The sequence below is a fragment of the Neomonachus schauinslandi genome, chromosome 4 (assembly GCF_002201575.2).
Source record: "Neomonachus schauinslandi chromosome 4, ASM220157v2, whole genome shotgun sequence".
Classification (NCBI taxonomy): Eukaryota; Metazoa; Chordata; class Mammalia; order Carnivora; family Phocidae; genus Neomonachus; species Neomonachus schauinslandi.
The window spans coordinates 23,195,189-23,220,311 of NC_058406.1; the positions used below are offsets into that span (position 1 = coordinate 23,195,189).

Below are 25,123 nucleotides of genomic sequence, written 5' to 3' on the forward strand. Positions count from 1 at the left end.
ATTTCACAATCTAGAAAGGGAAGAAAAAATGTTCATTGGATTTGAATCTCATCTCCATCATTCATAGTTTTGTAATCTTAAGCAAATTACTTAGCTTCTCTCATGTCTTAGTTTCTTCATCTATAGAATGGCAATGATGATTGCTTATCTTGTAGCATGGTCAAAAAAATAATTAGTTAAACCGTAAGAGACTCTTAATGTCAGGAAACAAACTGAGCGTTGCTGGAGTGGAGGGGGGTGGGATGGGGTGGCTGGGTGATGGACATTGGGGAGGGTATGTGCTATGGTGAGCGCTGTGAATTGTGTAAGACTGATGAATTACAGACCTGTACCCTTGAAACAAATAATACATTATATGTTAATAATAAAAAAAGAGGGGTGGCTGGGTGGCTCAGTCGTTAAGCGTCTGCCTTCAGCTCAGGTCATGATCCTAGGGTTCTGGGATCGAGCCCCACATCGGGCTCCCTCTCGGCAGGAAGTCCGCTTCTCTCTCTCCCTCTGCCCCTGCTTGTGTTCCCTTTCTCGCTGTGTCTCTGTCAAATAAATAAAATCTTTTAATAAAAAATAAATTTAAAAAATTTAAAAAATGAATTAGTTAAGACAAGTAAAGCTTTTAGGTTAACGCATGGCCAATAAACACTCAAATACTAGCTGTTGTTATCAGAGGTCTTGGACAGGACCTCCAGGATTATTGATTTTAACAACAGTATGGGATAGGAGAGTACTGGTCATGGGGTCTAGTGCCAACGTGGTTAACTGTAAGCAGCCTTTGTCAAGTCACTTGACCTCTGTTAGCCTCATTTTCAGTTAGATAAAAGTAATGGGCTAAGTGAACTCCATTAATTCCTTTTCAGCTTTCACATTTTATGAGACCATTTTTGTGTGTGGTGTGGGGTTTTGTTTTTTGTTTTTTTCATTTTACTATTCTTTCTCTTTCCTGCTTTTGGACATTTTCTCAATTGATCCATGACTGAAGTTCAAAAGGAATAATCATCTATCTAAGAGTCATTCTAGTAATTTGGTGGGAAGGAGGAAGTTTGGCTACTAGTCTCCCACCTTCTGATCTGACCAATATATTGGGCAGAACTCATTTCCTCTGCATTCTTTCGGCCAGAATGCTTTCTCCCTTTTTTCTCTACCTGTGTTTGGCACATAGTGAGGCTCTATTCACTCATTCAAAACAAAACAAAACTAAACAAAAAACAACTTTGAGTACCTACTGTATACCAGACACTGGGAACAGAAAACCAAATAAGAAATGGTCCTTGGTTACATGTTTGGATGAATGAATCCAGACCCAGCTCATTACCTCCTCCATGAATGATGCCCTTAAGATGATGATGACTCATTGGAATCTCAAATGTTGGGACTTAGTTTGTGTTAGAAATTCTTTTTTTTTTTTTAAGATTTTATTTATTTATTTGACAGAGAGAGAGACAGCGAGAGAGGGAACACAAGCAGGGGGAGTGGGAGAGGGAGAAGCAGGCCTCCCGCGGAGCAGGGAGCCCGACGCGGGGCTCGATCCCAGGACCCCGGGATCATGACCTGAGCCGAAGGCAGACGCTTAACGACTGAGCCACCCAGGCGCCCTGTGTTAGAAATTCTTAAAAGATTTAGATATGCACTGCAAATTCTTTTTGAGGCAGTGTAGAATAGTGGTTGAGAATGCAGCCTCTGGAGTCATTATTCTTTTTTTTTTTCTTTTAAAGATTTTATTTATTTATTTGACAGAGATAGCAAGAGCAGGAACACAGGCAGGGGGAGTGGGAGAGGGAGAAGCAGGCTTCCCGCCGAGCAGGGAGCCCAACGTGGGGCTCCATCCCAGGACCCTGGGATCATGACCTGAGCCGAAGGCAGATGCTTAACGACTGAGCCACCCAGGTGCCCCTGGAGTCATTATTCTGTCTTTGCTCATATCCCAGTATTTTTACTTTTCAATGGATTCTGCTCGCAATTCTTATACACAGGTTAAAGATAAATTAGAATTCTTTTAACTCTCAGCATTCTATCCAGTTAGTATTTTTCTGTAGCAACCACAACAAATCTAAATCCAAGCAAGCTTAAATACAACGACAAAAACCATGGCCAGATCAGTGAGGTGACACATGAAATGAAGTTCCAAAAGTGCTTTAAGTATCTTACCAATTTAATATTGTTCTATGGACTTCTCATTGCTTGAGAGAAGGGAGAGCAGGGTTTTTTTTGTTTGTTTGTTTGTTTTTTTCTTTTTCAGTTGCATGCATATTAAAAACAGCTTTGAAGCAATCACAAAATTGTGGAGGTACAGTACAAATAACATTTTTTTTATTTTTTATTTTTTATTTTTTTTAATTTTTATTTTTTTTTAATATTTATTTATTTGAGAGAGAGAGAGAGAAACAGCATGAGAGGGGATAGGGTCAGAGGGAGAAGCAGGCTCCCCACTGAGCTGGGAGCCCGATGCGGGACTCGATCCCAGGACTCCGGGATCATGACCTGAGCCGAAGGCAGTCGCTTAACCAACTGAGCCACCCAGGCGCCCCAAATAACATTTTTTAATGAATCATTTGAGACTTAAGTTGTTGACTGGATGCCCCATCATCCCTGAATACTTTAGTTTTCCTATAAACAAGGACATTCTCTTATACAACCACAATATAACTAGTATAATCAGAAAGTTAACATTGCATTACTACCTCTAGTCTCCAGGCCCTGCTTCTCCATTCTTGGGCACTGATTCATCATTCTGGACAGCCCAATATATAGATGCCATCATTACCCTGCTCCTTTCTACACTGGGTTGCTCTTCTTTGCAAATTTTCTCCTCACCCAACATAGGCTCTGACCTCACTATGGGCCACCATTACTCTGCTACACCTCTCATTCCCACAGTATACTTTTCTTGCTCTGTCCCTTGCTTTGGGAAGTGGGTGGCTAGTAACTGGGTCCGTGTTGCCTCCCTACCTATTCTGTTGTTGTTTAAAACATTCAAGGAAAACGAAGCACTTAAGGAATTTATTCTGTTTCTAGAATTATTGCAAAGCAACTCCAAATGATGTACCTCAATCCTTGTCAGTTTACTTGCTCTTTGAAGTCTACAGATGTGGTCCTATTTGACTGGACTTTATCTATCTCAATGTTTTATAAACTTTTTAAAACAGCAGGACTCTTCTTTCCAAATGAACTCTTACACAGAAGCTTAATAGGTAAATTGGATCAAAACAGAATACATTGTTATTGAAAGTAGGCCCTCCTCCTATAACCTCCACTCCTCTTTGCTACCATGGCCCACCCTAAGGCTGGGAAGGCAGGTGGGAATCAGCAATAATTAATCACTACTTAATTACTGAAGAGAGGCTGCTAGCTTCACAACTGCTCTGGGCGGGACCTCCCTCGACTCTGGTTTCTTTGGGAATGTTCTCCCCCTACCTTTGGTATGGAGTCTCACCTCTGGTTCGTTGGCCTCACGCCCTACTTCTTTGGCCTTCTTGAACCCTGTGGTCCCTAGATATTTCAGAATTGAATGTTTAAAAATAAACTTGCGGTGGGGGCACCTGGGTGGCTCAGTCAGTTAAGCATCCAACCCTTGGTTGCAGCTCAGGTCATGATCTCATGGGTCATGAGATGGAGTCCTGCTTCCGGGCTCCGAGCTCAGCAGGGAGTCTGCTTGAAGATTCTTTCCCTCTGCCCCTCCCCCCACACGTGCACGTGCTTTCTCTCTCAAATAAATAAATATTTTAAAAAACCAAATTCGGGTTAACTGAGGAGCTTCTGAATAACCACCATAGAACTCTAGGATTCTTTTTTTTTCCCTAAGATTTTATTTATTAGAGAGAGTGAGAGAGAGCAAGAGCATGAGCACACAGCGAGGGAGTGAGGGAAGCAGACTCCCAACTGAGCAGGGAGCCTGATGCGGGGCTTGATCTCAGGACCCTGGGATCATGACCTGACCCAAAGGCAGACACTTACCCAACTGAGCCACCCAGGTGCCCCCAGAACTCTAGGTTTCTACAGAACGTAATTTGAAAGAAAATTTTAAGTTCCATTTTTTAAAATGGCAACCCTCTACTTTCCTGAAATTGTAAACCTGTTACTGTTGTATTTTAGGATTTCCCTCAACAATGCATACTGCTTTCCTTCCTGAAGAATTGCATAGGGTTTCTCAGGGTCCTGTTCTATGGAAGGAGCCAATAGGAGAGCTTTAAGTTAGTGGTCATACACTTACCACAGCAGAAATCTGTAAGAATCAGCTTAAGATTGTTCTGCTTTTATTGCTCTTTCCATGACCTTTGTGTAGAAGGAACAGATGATAGACTTAGGTGTCCCAATTTAGGTGTCCCAGCTGCTGTGGCCTGTATGGATTCTATACTTCACTAGTGTAGTGTTCCAAGAGCTGGAGGAATTAAGGTCTCTTGATAGAGCCACTGGCCTCAGGTCAATAACCTTTGTTCTAGGATGTGAGGTGGGAAATGCTAGTCAGAGGGAGGGAAGATTGGAGATGAGCCTGCATAGCTGGGAAGTGGAAGAGGCAGGATCTAACCAGGCTGTGATACTTGAATTTAACCTGTTTATCAGCCATTTCTCGAGAACTGACCAATCTGCCTCCATTCTATGTACTATTAGTAAAGTAAGAAAAACCACCTGTGGCTGATCTAAGCCAAAAAGCGCAAGTTTATTATAAGGATACGAAGTTGTCTTACAGAACTCAAGGACAAGGATGTAGGAACCTGGGGATGATATTGGAACCAGGATTTGGAAGACTGATAGGATTTTCTCTCATTTCTGTTTTAAGTGAGGCAGTTCAGTTAATGGATGGTCCTGTAGATCAGGAAGACTTTCCAAAACTAGGACCTGAAGTCGTCATATGAAGGTGAGGGGGTTGAATAGAGAAGAAAGTATTTGGTTATGAAAATCTAAGGAAAATAGAGTTTCAAATCTTACTGCCGGAAAGTGTAATTGGGAGGAAAAAGAGAACTGAGGGCAGAACCATTAGATTTATCTTTATGTAGCAGTGATTTATCCAGCAGAGTAAAGTGGCATGGTTAAGAGCCACTAGACTGCTAGTTCCCTCTGTTTAAAACAGGAGATTGAGGGGCGCCTGGGTGTCTCAGTTGGTTAAGCGACTGACTTCGGCTCAGGTCGTGATCCTGGAGTCCTGGGATTGAACCCCACATTGGGCTCCCTGCTCAGCAGGGAGTCTGCTTCTCCCTCTGACCCTCCCCCCTCTGATGCTCTCTCTCTCTCTCATTCTCTCTCTCTCGAATAAATAAATAAAATCTTCAAACAAACAAACAAAAAAAACAGGAGACTGAGCAAGAGTATCTGTAAGGTCTCTTCCAACTCCAAAGCTGTAAGACTCGCTACTCAGGCAAGCATCAGCATCATCCAGGAGGGAGCTTGTGGAAATGTACAATCTCAGGCACCACCTCAGACTTACTGAATTATAGTCTGCATTTTAACATGATTCATAAATAGTTGAGTAAATTTGGTGCATCCAAGAATGGATTATTATGTGGGCATTAAGAAAAAGAGGTGTAGAGGCACCTGGGTGGTGCATTTGTTTAAGCGTCCAACTCTTGGTTTTGACTCAGGTTGTAATCTCAGGGTCATGAGATTGAGCCCCACATTGGGCTCCACACTCATTGTGGAGTCTGCTTAAGACTCTCTCCTCTCGGGGAGCCTGGGTGGCTCAGTCGGTTAAGCATCTGCCTTCAGCTCAGGTCATTATCCCAGGGTCCTGGGATTGAGTCCCACGTCGGGCTCCCTGCTCCCCTTCTCCCTCTGCCTGCTGCCACCCCTGCTTGTGCTCTCTATCTCTGTGTCAAATAAATAAAAAATCTTAAAAAAAAAAAAAGACTCCTCTCTCTCTGTCCCTCCCCCCTTGTGTGCACATGTGCCCTCTCTCCTCTAAAATTAAATAAATCTTAAAAAAAAGGTGTATGTGTATGAATTATTAAAATATATAAGAAAATGGCTGTTAAATAATGATTAATAATTTTATGATTCTGTTAAAAAACCTGTATGTGAAAAGGTTTTAAAGAATATAAATAAAATTGAATTATGGATGATATTTTCTTTATTATGAATGTATTATCTGAACTTTTAAAATGAGCATGTGTGTTTTTAATTTTATAAGGAAAAAAGTAAGCTATTCTCTCTTTTTGAAGTTACTTCAGATTAACACCTAGCATAGTGGTTAAAAGCAGGGACTCTGGTGTCAGCCAGAGTTTGACTCCACTATTTCCTAGCTTTTTGACATATGTCTAGAATTTGACCTCTGGAAGCCTTGGTTTTCTCATTTATATAAGAATACAATCTACATCTTAAGAGTTTTGAGGATTAAATGAGATACTGGCTGTCTGGTGTTTAGCACAGTATCTGGACATAGTAAATTCTTTTTTTTTTTTTTTTAATGTTTTATTTATTTATTCATGAGAGAGAGAGGCAGAGGCAGAGGGAGAAGCAGGCTCCCCGGGACTCGATCCCAGGACCCTGGGATCATGATCTGAGCCGAAGGCAGACGCTTAACCATCTGAGCCAGCCCGGTGCCCCAGGACATAGTAAGTTCTTGATAAATGTTAGCTCTTATTACTATTATTATTCCCTTCTTAAAAATTCAGTTTCACACACACATCTCAAAAGCAGCCTTCCTTTGACAAAAGAATAGTAACAGTAGCAATTAGAAAAGAAAAAACAAAACAGATGAATGGCCTTGAGTAAGTATCAAATTGAAAAACAAAAAAAAATCAAAGTTTCCACAACTCCTCATAATCACAGTGGGCAAAAGAGATGTGGATAAAAGTGCATGGTGTTAAATCTAATGCTATTATTCTGTAGAGATTAGCTGTGGATTATGTTCACATTTCTTCTTTAATGCAGATGGCTTTCATATTGTTGTCTGTCTTATTTCTTTGTGATAGGACACTTGAATTAGCTTCAGCAGAAGAGAAATGGAGGAGCCATAGAACGTTAAGGATGAATTCAGGAAGACCCGAGACCATGGAGAACTTGCCTGCTCTCTATACTATTTTCCAAGGAGAGGTATACTCTTTTGGACTTAAAAACTTACCATTTGTGGGGCGCCTGGGTGGCTCAGATGGTTAAGCGTCTGCCTTCGGCTCGGGTCATGATCCCAGGGTTCTGGGATCGAGTCCCGCATTGGGCTCCCTGCTAGGCGGGGAGCCTGCTTCTCCCTCTGCCTCTGCCTCTCTCTCTCTCGGACTTTCATGAATAAATAAATAAAACATTTAAAAAAAACAAAAAAAAAAACTTACCATTTGTGTTAAGAATAGTTGGGGGGTGGAAAGCAGCTGGGTTTGGAGCTCCTGTCCACTTGAGAATATGTGGAGCATCACAGTTCAAACAGGAAGGACTAGTGGAGCATCTGGCTACTATTTGTACCTCCTCTAAGCTCCAGACTCCTAACTGCATACTTGACATCTTCATTTGGGTACCTCACAGCATGTCTAATTTATGTTTTAAACTGAATTTTTTCTTTGCTTTCCTTTTTTTTTTTTTTTTAAAAGAAATTTATTTTTAAAGTAATCTCTACACCTCACGTGGGGCTGGGGCTCAGACTCATGACCCCGAGATCAAGAGTCAGATGCTACACTGCCTGAGCCAGCAGGCGCTCCTGAATTTTTTATTTTCTAACCAAATCTGTTCTTTTAGTCTTTCCCATCTTAGCAGATGGAACCACTATCCTTCCAGGTACCCATGCTAAATGTCTGGGCATCATCCTTCATTTCTCCTCTTGATTTGATCTTGATTTTCCCTCTCACTCCAGTCCATCAGCAAGTTGTACTATTGCTACGTCCCAGATATATCTCTTGAATGTATACTTCTTTATCCCTGTGGCACTCCATTAATTCAAGCTCTCCATTTCTTGCTTGGCCACTGGGGTCTCTATGTCTATTGTAGTCCCTCTTCAATCTGTTCTTTCTATTGCAGCCAGAATAACATCTAAAAAACAGATTGAACATGTTGCTTTCTCACAGTTCTTCTAGGATTTTCATTATACTTGAATTCATTCAAACTCGTTTTCATGAGCTCTACATGACTTGGCTTCTGCCTATCCAGACTGTATGGTTTTGTTCTATTCTACTCGCACACCAGCCAACACTAGCTTCCTTACCACCCTGACCATTCTCAGCTTGCTTCCTTCTCAGGACTTTTGTACATGCTGTGTCTAACTGCCCCACTCTCCCACTAACTTCTCTTCATGTTTTAGGTCTTGACCCTAACGTCTCCTCAGGGATCTTTTCCCCAACATGAATAAATAGGCTTACCCTGTATTTGTGTACTTGTGTAATGTCTTTCTTTCTCACAGACACTAAGCTCCATGAGGGCAGAGCCCTGTGTGTTTTGTTTGTGGTTGTAGATCTAAGTCCCAGGTAGGTGGGTAGAAAATAATAGGTGCCAATTACATCTTTGGCGACTGAATGATCAGCCTTTGAGGAAGAAGGCATTGTATTTGGAGAGCAGACAAAACCTGGATTCCTGTCCTAGTGCTTTTACTTACTGTGTGATTCTTGATACTGTCACTTACTCTCTTTGAGTCTTGGGTTTCTCATTTGTTAAATGGAGAAAATAATTTCTTCCATAGGATTGCCATGATGGTTAAATAAGCTATCATCTATAAAAACAATGCCTGAGATAGAGTAGGAATTCATTAACATTATCTTCCTCCTCTCAGAGCAAAAGTAAAGCCAAAAAATTGTTTTCAGTGTCCTATGAGTGCCTGTAGTATTTAACAGTATCATTCTTACTTGCTTTATGGTTGTTCATATTTGCGTTATGGTTGACAAAAGTTTCATCTTCTAATAATGGGAGGTCTTTGAGGGCAGACTTTCTGTCTGTCAGTTGGTTATATATAGATAATTGTGGCTCTTCACTTCTGTTAAGTCAGTCCCAACTTGTAATATAAAGTCAGTATACAAAGGATAATAAGTTCTAGCAAATAGTAAACAATTCTGCTGTTCAGAGCCTTTGTCCTTTTTCTTTAAGGCCTGTGATGTTCCCAAAGATCAGTGAGGTACCAGGGCTCAGAAGAGGAAATGGGTAGCACTAGAGATGAAATTGATTTTTCTGATGATGAAGTTCGTTTGTCAGGTGTTGCACAGAAGGCAGAGAAGAGTGCTGTGCCCTTCACAAACTGACTCAGATTTCTGAAGTGGCTCCTGCCTGACAGCTGCTTAAAAGAGGTGGGACTTGAATTAGTATAGGTTTTATATGTTACTGTTAAGGATGGATGGGCTAGGGTAATGTTTGGGGAGAACTTAGTAGTTCTAGCTTAGGATTTCAGGAGCACATTTTGAATAATGATGGTTTAGATATGACTGGAATTAGGGAGAGAGAAGTTGCTTGATAAATCAGAAAGAAGAAGCTGTGGGCGCCTGGGTGGCTCAGTCGTTAAGCGTCTGCCTTCGGCTCAGGTCATGGTCCCAGGGTCCTGGGATCGAGCCCCGCATCGGGCTCCCTGCTCCGCGGGAAGCCTGCTTCTCCCTCTCCCACTCCCACTGCTTGTGTTCCCTCTCTCACTGCCTCTCTCTGTCAAATAAATAAATAAAATCTTTAAAAAAAAAAGAAAAAGAAAGAAGAAGCTGTTTTTCAGAATAGTCATCCACAAACATTTAATGAGTACCTAATATTTCAAAGAAGACTCAGTTACATTAAAATTCAAAAAAATTTGTAAGCCTAACATATGTCAGCACTTTTACACGTTCTGTGTCATTGACTTTCCAAAAAATTGTTACCCTTCTTTATGGATAAGGGAGCTCCTCTCAAAAGTTAATTAATTGCCCAATGGTTAATAAGTAGTAGCAAAACTGGGATTTTATTTATTTTTTAAAAAGATGTATGTATTTATTTTGGAGAGATAGAAAGTACGAGAGTGGGAGGAGGGGCAGAGGGAGAGGGAGAGGGGAAGCAGACTCCCTTTTGAGCACAGAGCCCCACGCTTGCTGATCTCACAACCCTGAGATCATGACCTGAGCTGAAACCAAGAGTTGGATGCCCAACCTACTGAACCACCCAGGTGCTCCAAACTGGGATTTTAAATCAAGTCCTCTTTCCAGGTCTACTTTCTGCTAAACTGCTCCTAGGGTTGTCCAGCTGTACATAAGTGCATGGAGGAACCAAAAGAACTTTAAGAGAACTCTTTTAACTGAATTGAGGTATAGAAGGAGGGTAGATGGTAAATCTAGTTGTTCCACAGTCATTTGGTTCTCAATAACAGCATTTATCACAGTCTGTCTTGTATGATTGTTACTTATGTATGTGTTTGTCTCCTCCACTAGAGTATGAGTTACTGGAGAGGAAGGGCAATGGTTGTCTCATATATCTTGGTAACTACTTCAAATTTATTTAAAAATAGGCTGGGCATTTTTTTTAAGTATTTTTATTTCGCAGTACCTAACATGGTATCTTGCAGGTAAGTGCTCAGCAGATGTTTGAATAAAATTGAACCCAAGCCTCTTAGGACCAATCTGCCCTGAAGAAACTGGTGGTGTAGCCCATAACCTAGCAGTTCTTCTCTTAGCAGGTTCAGCAGGGCTGGGGAGCTCAGTGACTGAGTAAGTGAGAAGCCAGTATTCATCCTTCTCTCATCCTCTGAGAGGTTATCTTGGTGCTGGAGTCAATGAAGCATGGTAGCAGGTGTAAGCATAGCAGTGGGAGTTGGGATTTGGCTCAGGCCAGCCATAGCCAAAGAAATGCTGAGGGGAGATTGGTGTTGGTGAGGTGGAAATGGCATTGAACTAGAAGTAAAAAGACTTCTGTTCTTGCTACTTTCTACCTTTGTAACTTTGGACAAGTAACTTAGGTCTCTGAGCCTCCAGTTGCTCATTCACATTATGGGGATAACTAGTTTCAAGGCCAATGCAACCTCTACTCTGAAGATGGTAAATTCATTTTACCTAAACTCTGAGTTCAGTTGAGATAATTACTGAATTTTTTCCCCTGAGTTATTTGACTAATTATTCTTGGGACACTAGGCAGACTGTGTGATCATCTACAGCAGGTGCCATTCTGTTAATTTCAACTCTGACTGCACCCTAGGAGACACAGTGATGGAAACACCTGGTACTGGAAATAGGCAAGAATGCCTTTTCCTGACTGAAGAGTTGAGTGCATCCATTCTGGAGCACATTAACTTTTCCTTTTGGGAGAGGCCAAATTAAGGTCTATTAATGGTATTTCCTCAAAAGATCATAATGTGACACTGGAGTTTCAGGATTGAAAAGTGAGATGGTCTTAATTTATAGCAGCAAGGCGAGTTGGGCTTCAAATTCCAGATGCTTCTTTTAAGTTTGTTAGATAACTATGCCCTTAATAATGTTGTTATGCAGTATGAAACACCTTAGCCGTCTAGAACTGTAAGCAAAAGTTGGTTACTAAATTAAAGCAAAAGCTGAGGCACCTGGGTGGCTCGGTCAGTTGGGTGTCCGACTTGATTTCAGCTCAGGTCATGGTCTCAGGGTTGTGGGATCTAGCCCCGATTGGGCTCTGTGCTGGGGGTGGAGCCCGCTTGGGATTCTCTCTCTCCCTCTGCCCCTCCCCACTCCTTGCGTGCATGCACGTGCACATTCTCTCTCTTAAAAAAAAAAAAAAGTTTAAAAACAAAAGCCTTTAGTTGGTCCAGAAACAAGGGATTTGCTTTTATTGTAATTAAAAATTTACAGTCTTACAACTTGCTTTGTGAACTTGGGTAAGCACTTTGTGTCTCTGGTCTTCACTTTTCCTCGTTTGAAACATGATAGGATTGCACCAGCTAATCTCTGACATTCTTCCTCCAGTTCCACCTTACCTTGATTTTAAGTACTAGTATCTGCCTCATTGTACTGTTTCTTTGGGACTGTCTGGTCCCTATCCCACTACAGCATATTCATCAGTATAAAAGAGGACTTTAGAACTTTGGTTCTTGGGGCACCTGGGTGGCTCATTCGGTTAGGCATCTAACTTTAGCTCAGGTCATGAACTCAGGGTCCTGGGATCGAGTCCCTCTCCTGGCTCTGTGCTCAGCAGGGAGTTGGCTTCTCCCTCTCCTTCCACCCCCCCCCATGTGTACTCTCTCAAATAAATAAATAAAATCTTAAAAAAAAAAACCTTTTGGTTTTTAACCCATTAATGCTGCATCATAGAGTTATTTCAAGTGTCCATTTAAAAATATGAGGCAAATGGAAGTTTTTGTCTCTTTCCATCCTAACATTGAGGTAATGATATTTGGTGGAGTAAGAGGCACTGGACTAGGCTTCAAGGGATCTAGGTTCTGTGCCTTGTGTCTAAATTAGTTGTGTTTCCATTAGTCACTAACTTTTGTGCATCAATGTCTTACTAAAAAGCCACAATTTACTGAATATACATTAGGTGCCAGATAACACTTCAAGGCACTTTGTGTATATCATTTGTTATCTGCAGGAGGAAAGTGACTATACTTAGAAACTTAGGCCCTGAAAGGCAAGTTGTGTTCAATATCCCACAGCTAAGGAGTGGCAGAGCTGAGATTAGAAGCCACATCTTTCACTCCAAAGTCTGTGCTCTTTCAATACCTGTACTATTCACCTCATCTGCAGCATGGGGGCCTACCATGTATACGTCTGAAGATCATTCCCAGGAGCAGATAAAATGTCAAATGTCACATTGCTTCTGCATTAGAATTTTAGAGTTCAAGGGAACTTGAGCAGTTCTGGTATAGTTAAGACTCACTGGGTTCAAATCCCAGCTCTGCTGCTTACTAGCTTTGAACATTGGATAAGTTACTTAGTCTGTCCTTCAGCTTGTCATCAAATGAGAATAGTAAGAGTACCAATATCATATGGTATCACGAGGAGTATGTAAAGCACTTTGAACAGTGTTTTACACGTAGCGAGTAGTCAATATATATTAGGGAATAGCAGTGCAGCAGGGCTTGCCCTATTCACTCCTCTTCTCTTAGTTATGGTGAGGCTGAAACAGTGAGTACCCAAGATGAAACAACTAATTAAAGTCACTGAAAAAATAAAGCTTATTCTGTAAGATTATATTGAATATTTTATAAATAATAATGAATTTAGTGATAAATATGGAATGTAGTGACAGTTTTAATCCCAGTCTATGGGTTGGAGGGTGGACCAGAGGATGGATGGGAGGCAGAGATAGAGTTTGGGATAATGGTTTGTTGTTGTTGTTGTTGTTAATTTTAATTTTGATTTATTTATTTTTAATTAACATATAATGTATTATTTGTTTCAGGGGTACAGGTCTGTGATTCATCAGTCTTACACAATTCACAGTGCTCACCGTAGTACATACTCTCCCCAATGTCCATCACCCAGCCACCCCATCCCTCCCACCCCCCACCACTCTAGCAACCCTCAGTTTGTTTCCTGAGATTAAGAGTCTCTTATGATTTGTCTCCCTCTCTGGTTTCGTCTTGTTTCATTTTTCCTTCCCTTCCCCTTATGATCCTCTGTCTTGTTTCTCAAATTCCTCATATCAGTGAGGTCATATGATACTTGTCTTTCTCTGATTGACTTATTTTGCTTAGCATAATACCCTCTAGTTCCATCCACGTTGTTGCAAATGGCAAGGTTTCATTTTTTTTGAGGGCTGCATAATATCCATTGTATATATATACCACATCTTCTTTATCCATTCATCTGTCGATGGACATCTAGGCTCTTTCCATAGTTTGGCTATTGTGGACATTGCTGCTATAAACATTGGGGTGCATGTGCCCCTTCGGATCACTACATTTGTATCTTTGGGGTAAATACCCAGTAGTGCAATTGCTGGGTCGTAGGGTAGCTCTATTTTCAACTTTTTGGGGAACCTCCATACTGTTTTCCAGAGTGGCTGCAGCAGCTTGCATTCCCACCAACAGTGTAGGAGGATTCCCCTTTCTCTGCATCCTCGCCAACATCTGTCGTTTCCTGACTTGTTAATTTTAGCCATTCTGACTGGTGTGAGGTGGTACCCATTGAAGTTTTGATTTGTATTTCCCTGATGCCGAGTGATGTTGAGCACTTTTTCGTGTGTCTGTTGGACATTTGGATGTCTTCTTCGGAAAAATGTCTGTTCATGTCTTCTGCCCATTTCTTGATTGGATTCTTTGTTCTTTGGGTGTTGAGTTTGACAAGTTCTTTATAGATTTTGGATACTAGCCCTTTATCTGATATGTCATTTGCAAATATCTTCTCCCATTCTGTCGGTTGTCTTTTGGTTTTGTTGACTGCTGTGCAAAAGCTTTTTATCTTTTTTTTTTTTTTTAAAGATTTTATTTATTTGACAGAGACACAGTTAGAGAAGGAACACAAGGAGGGGCAGAGGGAGAAGCGGGCTTCCCGCTGAGCAGGGAGCCCGATGCGGGGCTCGATCCCAGGACCCTGGGATCATGACCTGAGCCGAAGGCAGACGCTCAACGTCTGAGCCACCCAGGCGCCCCAGAGCTTTTTATCTTGATGAAGTCCCAATAGTTCATTTTTGCCCTTGCTTCCCTTGCCTTTGACGATGTTTCTAGGAAGAAGTTGCTGCAGCCGTGGTCGAAGAGGTTGTTGCATGTGTTCTCCTCAAGGATTTTGATGGATTCCTGTCTCACATTTAGGTTTTTCATCCATTTTGAGTCTATTTTTGTGTGTGGTGTAAGGAAATGGTCCAGTTTCATTCTTCTGCATGTGGCTGTCCAATTTTCCCAACACCATTTGTTGAAGAGACTGTCTTTTTTCCATTGGACATCCTTCCTGCTTTGTTGAAGATAGTTGACTATAGAGCTGAGGGTCCCTTTCTGGGCTCTCTATTCTGTTGCATTGATCTGTGTGTCTGTTTTTGTACCAGTACCATACTGTCTTGATGATGACAGCTTTGTAATAGAGCTGGAAGTCCGGAATTGTGATGCCACCGGCTTTGCTTTTCTTTTTCAACATTCCTCTGGCTATTTGGGGTCTTTTCTGGTTCCATACAAATTTTAGGATTATTTGTTCCATTTCTTTGAAAAACGTTGATGGTATTTTGATAGGGATTGCATTAAATGTGTAGATTGCTCTAGGTAGCACTGACATCTTCACAATATTTTTCTTCCAATCCATGAGCATGGAACGTTTTTCCGTTTCTTTGTGTCTTCCTCAATTTCTTACATGAGTATTTTATAGCTTTCTGAGTACAGATTCTTTGCCTCTTTGGTTAGATTTATTTCTAAGTATCTTTTGGTTTTGGGTGCAGTTGTAAATGGGATCGACTCCTTAATTTCTCTTTCTTCTGTCTTGTTGTTGTTGTATAGGAATGCCACTGATTTCTGTGCATTGATTTTATATCCTGCCACTTTACTGACTACCTGTATGAGTTCTAGCAGTTTTGGGGTGGAGTCTTTTGGGTTTTCCACATAAAGTATCATATCACATGCAGAGAGTGAGAGTTTGACTCCTTCTTTGCCAATTCGGATGCCTTTTATTTCTTTTTGTTGTCTGATTGCTGAGGCTAGGACTTCTAGTACTATGTTGAATAACAGTGGTGATAGTGGACATCCCTGCCATGTTCCTGACCTTAGGGGGAAAGCTCTCAGTTTTTCCCCATTGAGAATGATATTCGCTGTGGGTTTTTCATAGATGGCTTTTATGATATTGAGGTATGTACCCTCTATCCCTACACTGTGAAGAGTTTTAATCAAGAAAGGATGCTGTACTTTGTCAGATGTTTTTTCTGCATCTATTGAGAGGATCATATGGTCCTTCTTCTTTCTTTTATTAATGTATTGTATCGGGGTGCCTGGGTGGCTCAGTCGTTAAGCATCTGCCTTCAGCTCGGGTCATGATCCCGGGGTCCTGGGTTCGAGCCCCACGTTGGGCTCCCTGCTCAGCGGGAAGCCTGCTTCTTCCTCTCCTACTCCCCCTGCTTGTGTTCCCTCTCTCGCTGTGTCTCTCTCTGTCAAATAAATAAATAAAATCTTAAAAAAAAAATGTATCACATTGATTGATTTGCGGATGTTGAATCAAACTTGCAGCCCAGGAATAAATCCCACTTGGTCGTGGTGAATAATCCTTTTAATGTACTGTTGGATCCTATTGGCTAGTATTTTGGTGAGAATTTTTGCATCCAGGTTCATCAGGGATATTGGTCTGTAGTTCTTTTTGATGGGGTCTTTTCTGGTTTTGGGATCAAGGTAATGCTGGCCACATAAAATGAGTTTGGAAGTTTTCCTTCCATTTCTATTTTTTGGAACAATTTCAGAAGAATAGGTATTAATTCTTCTTTAAATGTTTGTTAGAATTCCCCTGGGAAGCCATCTGGCCCTGGGCTCTTATTTATTGGGAGATTTTTGATCACTGCTTCAATTTCCTTACTGGTTATGGGTCCGTTCAGGTTTTCTTCCTGGTTCAGTTTTGGTAGTTTATACATCTCTAGGAATGCATCTGTTTCTTCCAGATTGTCTAATTTGCTGGCATATAGTTGCTCATAATATGTTCTTATAATTGTATTTCTTTGGTGTTGGTTGTGATCTCTCCTCTTCTTTCATGATTTTATTTATTTGTGTCCTTTCTCTTTTTCTTTTTGGTAAGTCTGGCCAGGGGTTTATCAATCTTATTAATTCTTTCAAAGAACCAGCTCCTAGTTTCGTTGATCTGTTCTACTGTTCTTTTGGTTTGTATTTCATTGATTTCTGCTCTGATCTTTATTATTTCTCTTCTCCTGCTGGGTTTAGGCTTTATTTGCTGTTCTTTCTCCAGCTCCTTTAGGTGTAGTGTTAGATTGTGTATGTGAGACCTTTCTTGTTTCTTGAGAAAAGCTTGTATTGCTATATACTTTCCTCTTAGGACCGCCTTTGCTGCATCCCAAAGATTTTGAATAATTGTGTTTCCCTTTTCATTTGTTTCCATGAATTTTTTAAAATTCTTTTTAATGTTCTGGTTGAGCCATTCATTCTTTAGTAGGATGCTCTTTAGCCTCCATGTATTTGAGGTCTTTCCAACTTTCCTCTTGTGATTGAGTTCTAGTTTCAAAGCACTGTGGTCCTAAAATACGCAGGGAATAATCCCAGTCTTTTGGTACCGGTTGAGACCTGATTTTGTGACCCAGGATGTGATCTATTCTGGAGAATGTTCCATGTGCACTAGAGAAGAATGTGTATTCTGTTGCTTTGGGATGGAATGTTCTGAATATATCTGTGAAGTCCATCTGGTCCAGTGTGTCATTTAAAGCCTTTATTTCCTTGTTGATCTTTTGCTTAGATGATCTGTCCATTTCAGTGAGGGGGGGGTGTTAAAAGTCCCCTACTATTATTGTATTATGGTCGATGTGTTTCTTTGATTTTGTTATTAATTGGCTTATATAATTGGCTGCTCTCATGTTAGGGGCATAGATATTTAAAATTGTTAGTTCTTCTTGTTGGATAGACCCTTTAAGTATGATGTAGTGTTCTTCCTTATCTCTTATTATAGTCTTTGGTTTAAAATCTAATTTGTCTGATGTAAGGATTGCCACCCAGCCTTCTTTTGATGTCCATTAGCATGGTAAATGGTTTTCCACCCCTTACTTTAAATCTGGAGGTGTCTTTAGGTCTAAAATGAGTCTCTTGCAGACAGCATATCGATCGGTCTTGTTTTTTTTATCCAATCTGATACCCTGTGTCTTTTGATTGGGGCATTTAGCCCATTTACATTCAGGGTAACTATTGAAAGATATGAATTTAGTGCCATTGTATTGCCTGTAAGGTGACTGTTACTGTATATTGTCTCTGTTCCTTTCTTGTCAATGTTACTTTTAGGCTCTTTCTTTGCTTGGAGGACCCCTTTCATTATTTCTTGTAGGGCTGGTTTGATGTTTGCAAACTCTTAGTTTTTGTTTGTCCTGGAAGCTTTTTATCTCTCCTTCTATTTTCAATGACAGCCTAGCTGGATATAGTATTCTTGGCTGCATGTTTTTCTCGTTTAGTGCTCTGAATACATCATGCCAGTCCTTTCTGGCCTGCCAGGTCTCTGTGGATATGTCTGCTGCCAATCTAATGTTTGCACCATTGTGGGTTACAGACCTCTTGTCCCGAGCTGCTTTTTAGGATTTTCTCTTTGTCTCTGAGACTCGTAAGTTTTACTATTAGATGTCAGGGTGTTGACCTGTTTTTATTGATTTTGAGGCGGTTCTCTGTGCCTCCTGGATTTTGATGCTTGTTTCCTTTCCCAAATTAGGGAAATTCTCTGCTATAATTTGCTCCTATATACCTTCTGCCCCCCTCTCTCTCTTCTTCTGGGATCACAATTATTCTGTTTCGCTTTATGGTATCACTTATGTCTCGAATTCTCCCTTTGTGATCCAGTAGTTGTTTAATCTCTCATTTTTTCAGCTTCTTTATTCTCCATCATTGGGTCTTTTATATCACTAATTCTCTCTTCTACCTCATTTATCCTAGCAGTTAGAGCCTCCGTTTTTGATTGCACCTCATTAATAGCCTTTTTGATTTCGACTTGGTTACATTTTAGTTCTTTTATTCCTCCAGACGGGGATTCTCTAGTATCTTCTATGCTTTTTTCAAGCCCAGCTAGTATCTTTATAATCGTCATTCTGAACTCTTAGTTCCAGTGTCTGTATTGATTAGGTCCTTGGCAGTCGGTACTGCCTGCCTCTTGTTCTTTTATTTGAGGTGAGTTTTTCCATCTTATCATTTTGTCCAGAGGAGAATAGATGAATGAGAGAACAAAATGCTAAAAGGGTAACAACGACCCCAGAAAAATATATACTTTCAGAAAGTGGTCGCTTTTCTGTTCATAGAATTGCTGCTATTCTTTTCTTTGATCTCCTGTTGAGTTTGTAGGTGTTCTGAATGATTTGATAACTGTCTAGCTGAATTCCTGGGACCAGACGAAATTTAGGTCTCCTACTCCTCCGCCATCTTGCTCCAGTTCCTGGGATAATGTTTTTCTGGCAGGGGTTCTGGGCCTTTCATTACTATTACCTATTACATAGATCCATCAAGCCTGTAACTTCTCTGTCTTTGGTCACCTCCACAAAAGACTCGGGGACAACTCTTTTTCTCTCTGATTACAGCTTTTTAGGTTCTGTCAGTTTTCTGTGTATTGTTTTTTTCTGTAGTTGTCTTATAAAACCTAAGACTGGTTTGGAGTTAAATAGAGCAGGCCATATCATCTGTTTTGACTTGAAGTTTAGGGAAAACGAATGTCCTGTATAATCCATCCCAAAATATTAAAGTTCTCTGTTTTGGTATTGGGGGCCTCAGTCCCAGCTAATAAGAAGTGTAACTTTATTACCAGATTTTCTGCTGTGTGTTCCGTTTCTTCAGATATCTCCTTTGGGGATTTCAGTAGGTGTGAGATTTGGACATCCCTAGATTCTGTCATACCATCTGACAACACTCCAGCCTCACCAGTGTTTTTAATGTGTTCACATACCTGCCAGTCTAAATTTCAAAAAGAACAGAAAGAATATTTGACAGAACATAACTTTTAGGGAGCTTTGCAGCAGTCAGTGCCAAGTAGAAATTCAGGGAGACAAGGTTAAATGCTATGGAGAGAGATTCTCATTTGTGTGACATTGATTTCTTTCTTTCTTTCTTTTTTTTTTTCGGTCTTTATAGGTGGCTATGGTGACAGACTATGGAGCCTTCATCAAAATCCCAGGCTGTCGGAAGCAAGGTGGTAACCTGTCACTTGAAATTCAGCCCTTCTGTTCTACTGTTTTCTGTCACCCCACCACATCCTGATTATAGACTCTCTTTTTCAAACAGTAGTTTTGTTTTTGTCTTTAGTGTAGAGATAGGAATATAGATAAATGATGACAGTCCATGTTTTCGTAGGTCTTAACTCAGAAGAATGATGCTCTCTGAGTTGGTGGGGGGCTGGGTGTAGCTATTTAGGTTCACTTCTGGAACCAGCTCTTGTCTAAATTTCACCTGTGACCCTAGGCAAGACACTTGACCTCTTTGGTCTTAGGATTTGGGGTAGGGCAAGCTATTTCCTCTCTGAGGCTGATGTTGTGAATTTTCTAGTATACGGCACATGGAATGGGAATAGTGTTGTAACCAATACGAATATATTATATATATTATGCTTTAATTTTTCTTTTTAAAATTATAGGCATTTGTTGGACATTTCTTGAGAATTGCCTTAATATCTATAATCTTATTTGTTTCTTAAAATAATTGTGTTACATAGAAAAGACAAGTTCTACAGACTGGTGGCCTGCTCAGAGTGATTTAGCTAGGTAATGGCACAGCTAGGTCTAGAACCTGAGCCTCCTAATTCCTAGCCCAGTGAGTTTTTTACCATATCACAGTGCTAGTAGATCCAAAAACTCAACTTGCTAATTCCTCGTGCTATAATAAATTAAGGAATTATCGAAGATTTTAGTGTAAAAAAATTTAATTACAAGGATATTATTAGAAAAAATATAGAATATTTGACTTCATAAAAGTAAACAAATTTATTTCAAAAATCATAAGCAAAGTTAAGTTGTGAAAAAGAATTTGTAGGACACATGATAAAAGGCTAATAAAAAAAGGGAATGTAGGAAAAGAGGCCAAGAATATGGAAAGAATTCACAGGAGAAAGAATAGCAGTTGATCGATAAATGTCTTAAAAGATGCTCATTCTCCGGATTGATTTAAAACTAACTTAAGAGGTGCCTGGGTGGCTCAGTTGGTTAGGCAGCTGACTCTTAGTTTTGGCTTGGGTCATGATCTCAGGATTGTGGAATTGAGCCCTGTGTCCAGCTCCGTGCTCAGGGTGGAGCCTGCTTGGGATTCTCTCTCGCTCCCTCTGCCCCTCCCCCTTTGTGTGAGCTCTCTCTCTCACTCTCCCAAATAAATAAATCTTAAAAAAAAAAAAAGAACTACCTTAAATTGTGGCACATCTGTGCAATGAATACTACTTGGCAGTAAAGAAGAATGAGAATGAAGTATGGATGTATGCAACAATCTGGCTCAATCTCGGGCACCTGGGTGGCTCAGTTGTTGAGTGTCTGCCTTCGGCTCAGGTCATGATCCCAGGGTCCTGGGATCGGGCCCCGCATTGGGCTCCCTGCTCAGTGGGCAGCCTGCTTCTCCCTTTCCCACTCCCCCTGCTTGTGTTCCCTCTTTCACTGTGTCTCTCTCTGTCAAATAAATAAAATCTTTAAAAAAAAAATCTGGCTCAATCTCCAGAGAATTATGTTGAGTGAAAAAAGGTAATCCCAAAAGGTTGCATATCTTTTTTTTTTCAAGATTTTATTTTATTTTATTTTTTTATTTTTTAAAGATTTTATTTATTTATTTGACAGAGAAAGAGAGAGAGCGTTCACAAGCAGGGGGAGAGGCAGAGGAAGAGGGAGAAGCAGGCTCCCGGCTGAGCAGGGAGCCCTATGCGGGGCTCGATCCCAGGACCCTGGGATCATGACCTGAGCTGAAGGCAGCCGCTTAACCGACTGAGCCACCCAGGTGCCCCAAGACTTTATTTTTTGACAGAGAGAGACACAGCAAGAGAGGGAACACAAGCAGGGGAGTGGGGGAGGGAGAAGCAGGTTTCCCGTGAAGCAGGGAGCCCGACGTGGGGCTTGATCCCAGGACTCTGGGATCGTGACCTGAGCCGAAGGCAGACGCTTTACAACTGAGCCATCCAGGTGCCCCAGGGTTGCATATCTTATAATTCCTTTTGTGTAATATCCTTTTTTTTTGGCAGTTTTATTGAGAAGTAATTCTTATACTGTGCATTTCACCCAAATGTACAATTCAGTGTTTTTGGTTGTGTTTTTTTTTTTATATTCACAGTTTTGCAGCCATCACTACAATCTAATGTGAGAACATTTTCATCACCCCCAAAGAGAAACTTTGTACCTATTAGCAGTCACTCCAAATTACCATCCTGCCTGCCCGAGTCTTAGGCAGCCACTACTCTACCTTCTGTCTTTATTTGTTTGCCTTGTCTGGACATTTCTTATTAAGTGGAATCATACAACATGGGGTCTTTTGTGACCGGCTTCTTTAACTCAGCATGTTTTCTAGGATCTTCCATGCTGTGGCATGTGTCAGTACTGCAGTTGTTTATTGCCATTGCAGAATGTGGCATGCAATTAACCAGCTCTCCAATTCTCTGATTCTTGACACCAGCTGGATATCCTACAGTTCAGTTCAGCTCTGACACTAACTGCCAAGGTAGCACCCAACTCCGCAGACTTCAGGGCTGTGTTCCACAAGACTGCCCTCACTTCAGACGCCAGGTACAAGCATTGAGTCCCCAGGTTATCCACACTTCTGGCAGACTTGGCTACACATTTCAGTGTTCCCACACCATCCCCGACCCCAGTTTCAATAATTTTGCTAGAATAACTCAGAGAACACCAGAAATGCTATACTTACTATTACAGTTAAGAAACTAGGTAAAGGGTACCCAGGTTTTCTCTGCATATTTCTTGTGACTACATGTGAATCTAAAATTATCTCAAAATAGTTTTTAAAAGTGATTTAAAACACTCATAAGATTTTTGAGATTAACAAATATTAAAGACATTGCTGTTACCCTGTATGTTAACTAACTGGAATTTAAATAAAAACTTAAAAAATTGCTATTAATGACCAATTTTGGAAATGGGTATTTCCAATAATAGTTTTACTTACTGTTGAGAGTATAAATTGTTATAGATTTTGGCAATGCCTATTCACATTTTTATTTTTATTTTTTATTTTTTTTAAAGATTTTATTTATTTATTTGAGAGAGCGAGAATGAGAGAGAGTACATGAGAGGGGGGAGGGTCAGAGAGAGAAGCAGGCTCCTCGCCGAGCAGGGAGCCCGATGCGGGACTCGATCCCGGGACTCCAGGATCATGACCTGAGCCGAAGGCAGTCGCTTAACCAACTGAGCCACCCAGGCGCCCCGCCTATTCACATTTTTAATGTGCTTCCCCTTTAATCCAGCAGTCCTTTAGTGGATTTAGTTTGTAGCATAGACTTAGATAAATTATGTACATTTGTGCAGTGGACTATGCAGATGGTAAGCATGATACTTTGATGCTGGTGCCTTCTTCGTTTCACCAGAAAGGATCTGTGAAAAGTTTTGATACAACTACCCCCACACTGATGCCTGACTGAAAGCCTTTGTAAGATAGCACTGGTTCTAGGAAGCATTCTTATTTCAGAGATGGTAAAGTGAGGGCAGGAAAGTGCCTCTTAGAATTGATGAAATGGGTACGTCCCAATTTACTGAAATGGAAAGATGTCCAAGGTAACACGAAAAAGCATGTTGCAGCAGAGTTTGAAGAGCATGACCCTACCTGCCTACATTTAAAAAAATTTTTTTTAAGATTTTATTTATTTATTTATTTATTTATTTATTTATTTATTTGTCAGAGAGAGAGAGAGCACAAGCAGGGGGAGAGGCAGGCAGGGAGAGAAGCAGGCTCCTTGCCGAGCAAGGAGCCCAATGCAGGACTTGATCCCCGGACCCTGGGATCATGACCTGAGCTGAAGGCAGACGCTTAACCCACTGAGCCACCCAGGCATCCCATCCCTACCTACATTTTAAAGCATGTGTACATTAGCCTATGTAGTTTTTTGAATTATTGCATATGTTTAGAAGAAAGCCTAGAAGCTTACTCAACAAACTGTTAACAGGGGTCACCTCTGGAGGGTTCAGTTTGCTATGGGAGACATGGACATGGAATAGGGACCTTTTCTTTGTGCAGTTTTTTAAAACAAAATTTTTCTTTAAAAATAAATCCAACAGCTGATCTTTGGATAATAAAGCCATGCTTCTAGCCTTGGAGACTGCTGTGCCACAAATTGCATCTTGGAATTAGAAAGGGCTCACCAGTAGTTTCCAAGCTAGCAGTCAGCAATCTGTTATAAAGTTTCTCATTTTATGTTGTCTAGGATTTAATGTGAGGGAACTCATCCCGGTCCCTATAGGCAAGCACCTCTTTTGGTCTGAAGACAGATTTTCATGGTGTACTTGCCATCGCTCCCAGTACTTGAAAGTCCCATCCTTACTTGAGCATTTATGTGGCACTTTGGGGACTGTGTGGAGATGAAAGGCCTGCCACCTCTCAGCAGTCAGTCTTCCAACTCATTCGTGTCCATGCCCTGTCAGGGGATGCCTCTGATTATGGCTTCCTGCTTACATGTGATCTGTTAGTCTGACAGCTGGCGAGACAAGCCTCAGAGGGAGAGCTCAGGAAGCCAAGTAATTAGGTGGGAACTCCCTATTCCCGGTCTTTTCTGTGGGTTTACTGCATAACTCGAACAGTTGTATTTTAGCTTCTCTGCTCTCGAAGGGGGAAGATCATTAAGTTCCATGCCAAAAGGACTGAGCTATAAAATAATTCTGCTCTCCAGACTTTAACATTTTGATTCGGGAAGGGAGACTCTTGAGTTGTTTTTCTCAGCCTCCTATTTTCAGAATTTTTACCACTACTTAGTTGAAGACCCCTTCCTAGTGTTCAGATCTAAACTAGATTTTCCCCCATCTCATAGTGGTGCCTAATAAAACTCTGTGTGATGAGGAAAATGTTCTGTATCTGTTCCAGTGTGTTTTCTGACACTAACCAGTTCTCCAGCTTCCAACAGGAGGCGTCTTAATTCACTTCTGACACTATCTACCTGGAGCAGGTGTCAGATCCCACAGGTTAGAGGGGCTCAGACTCACAAGACTTCCCCTACTTCAGATGCCAGTCATAAGTCCTGAGCCACCTGGACTTCTGACTGGTGGGCTACGAAGCAAGGGTTCCCACAACCCCCTCCTCAAGTTTGATAATTTGCTAGAATGGCAAGGTATGGATGGGGGGTGTACTCCGAGCTTACATGTCTTCTCTGGCATACCATCCTCCCAACAAGCTGATGTGTTTACTAACCTGGAAGCTGTCTGAATCTCACCATTCAAGAGTTTTTAACGACTGAGCCACCCAGGCACCCCTTGTTCAAGAGTTTTTATAGAGCTTACTCTCTAGCCCCTCCCCCTCTTTCCTGGAGACCAGTGAGGCTGAAAGTTCCAACCCTCTCATCATTTGATCTTCTGGAGACTTGGCCCATCCAGAGACCTCTAGGAGCCCTATGCTAAGTCACCTCATTAGCACAAACTCTGGTGTGATCAGAAGGGGCTTATGAATAACAAAAGACTCTCCTATCACTGGAGAGATGCCAAGAGTTATAGGAGTTCTGTGCAGGGTGTCTAGGAACCAGGGACAAAGACCAAATATATT

The 25,123-nt window shown here is 41.1% G+C and overlaps 1 protein-coding gene across 4 annotated transcripts in view; it reads left to right on the forward strand.

Annotated features, from left to right (window-relative positions):
- The window catches only part of ZCCHC17 (zinc finger CCHC-type containing 17), a 63,907-nt gene that overhangs the window by 3,430 nt on the left and 35,354 nt on the right, over positions 1-25,123 (forward strand). For 2 of the 4 annotated variants that reach the window (XM_044914462.1, XM_044914461.1), the window contains exons 1-3: positions 12,946-12,984; positions 15,446-15,448; positions 19,535-19,592. In XM_044914462.1, coding sequence (XP_044770397.1) covers positions 12,946-12,984; positions 15,446-15,448; positions 19,535-19,592 — 100 coding nt within the window. Of the gene's footprint in view, positions 1-6,899; positions 7,021-12,945; positions 12,985-15,445; positions 15,449-19,534; positions 19,593-25,123 lie in introns of those variants that run through there. The other 2 variants (XM_021684173.1, XM_021684174.2) reach the window with 1 other exon arrangement.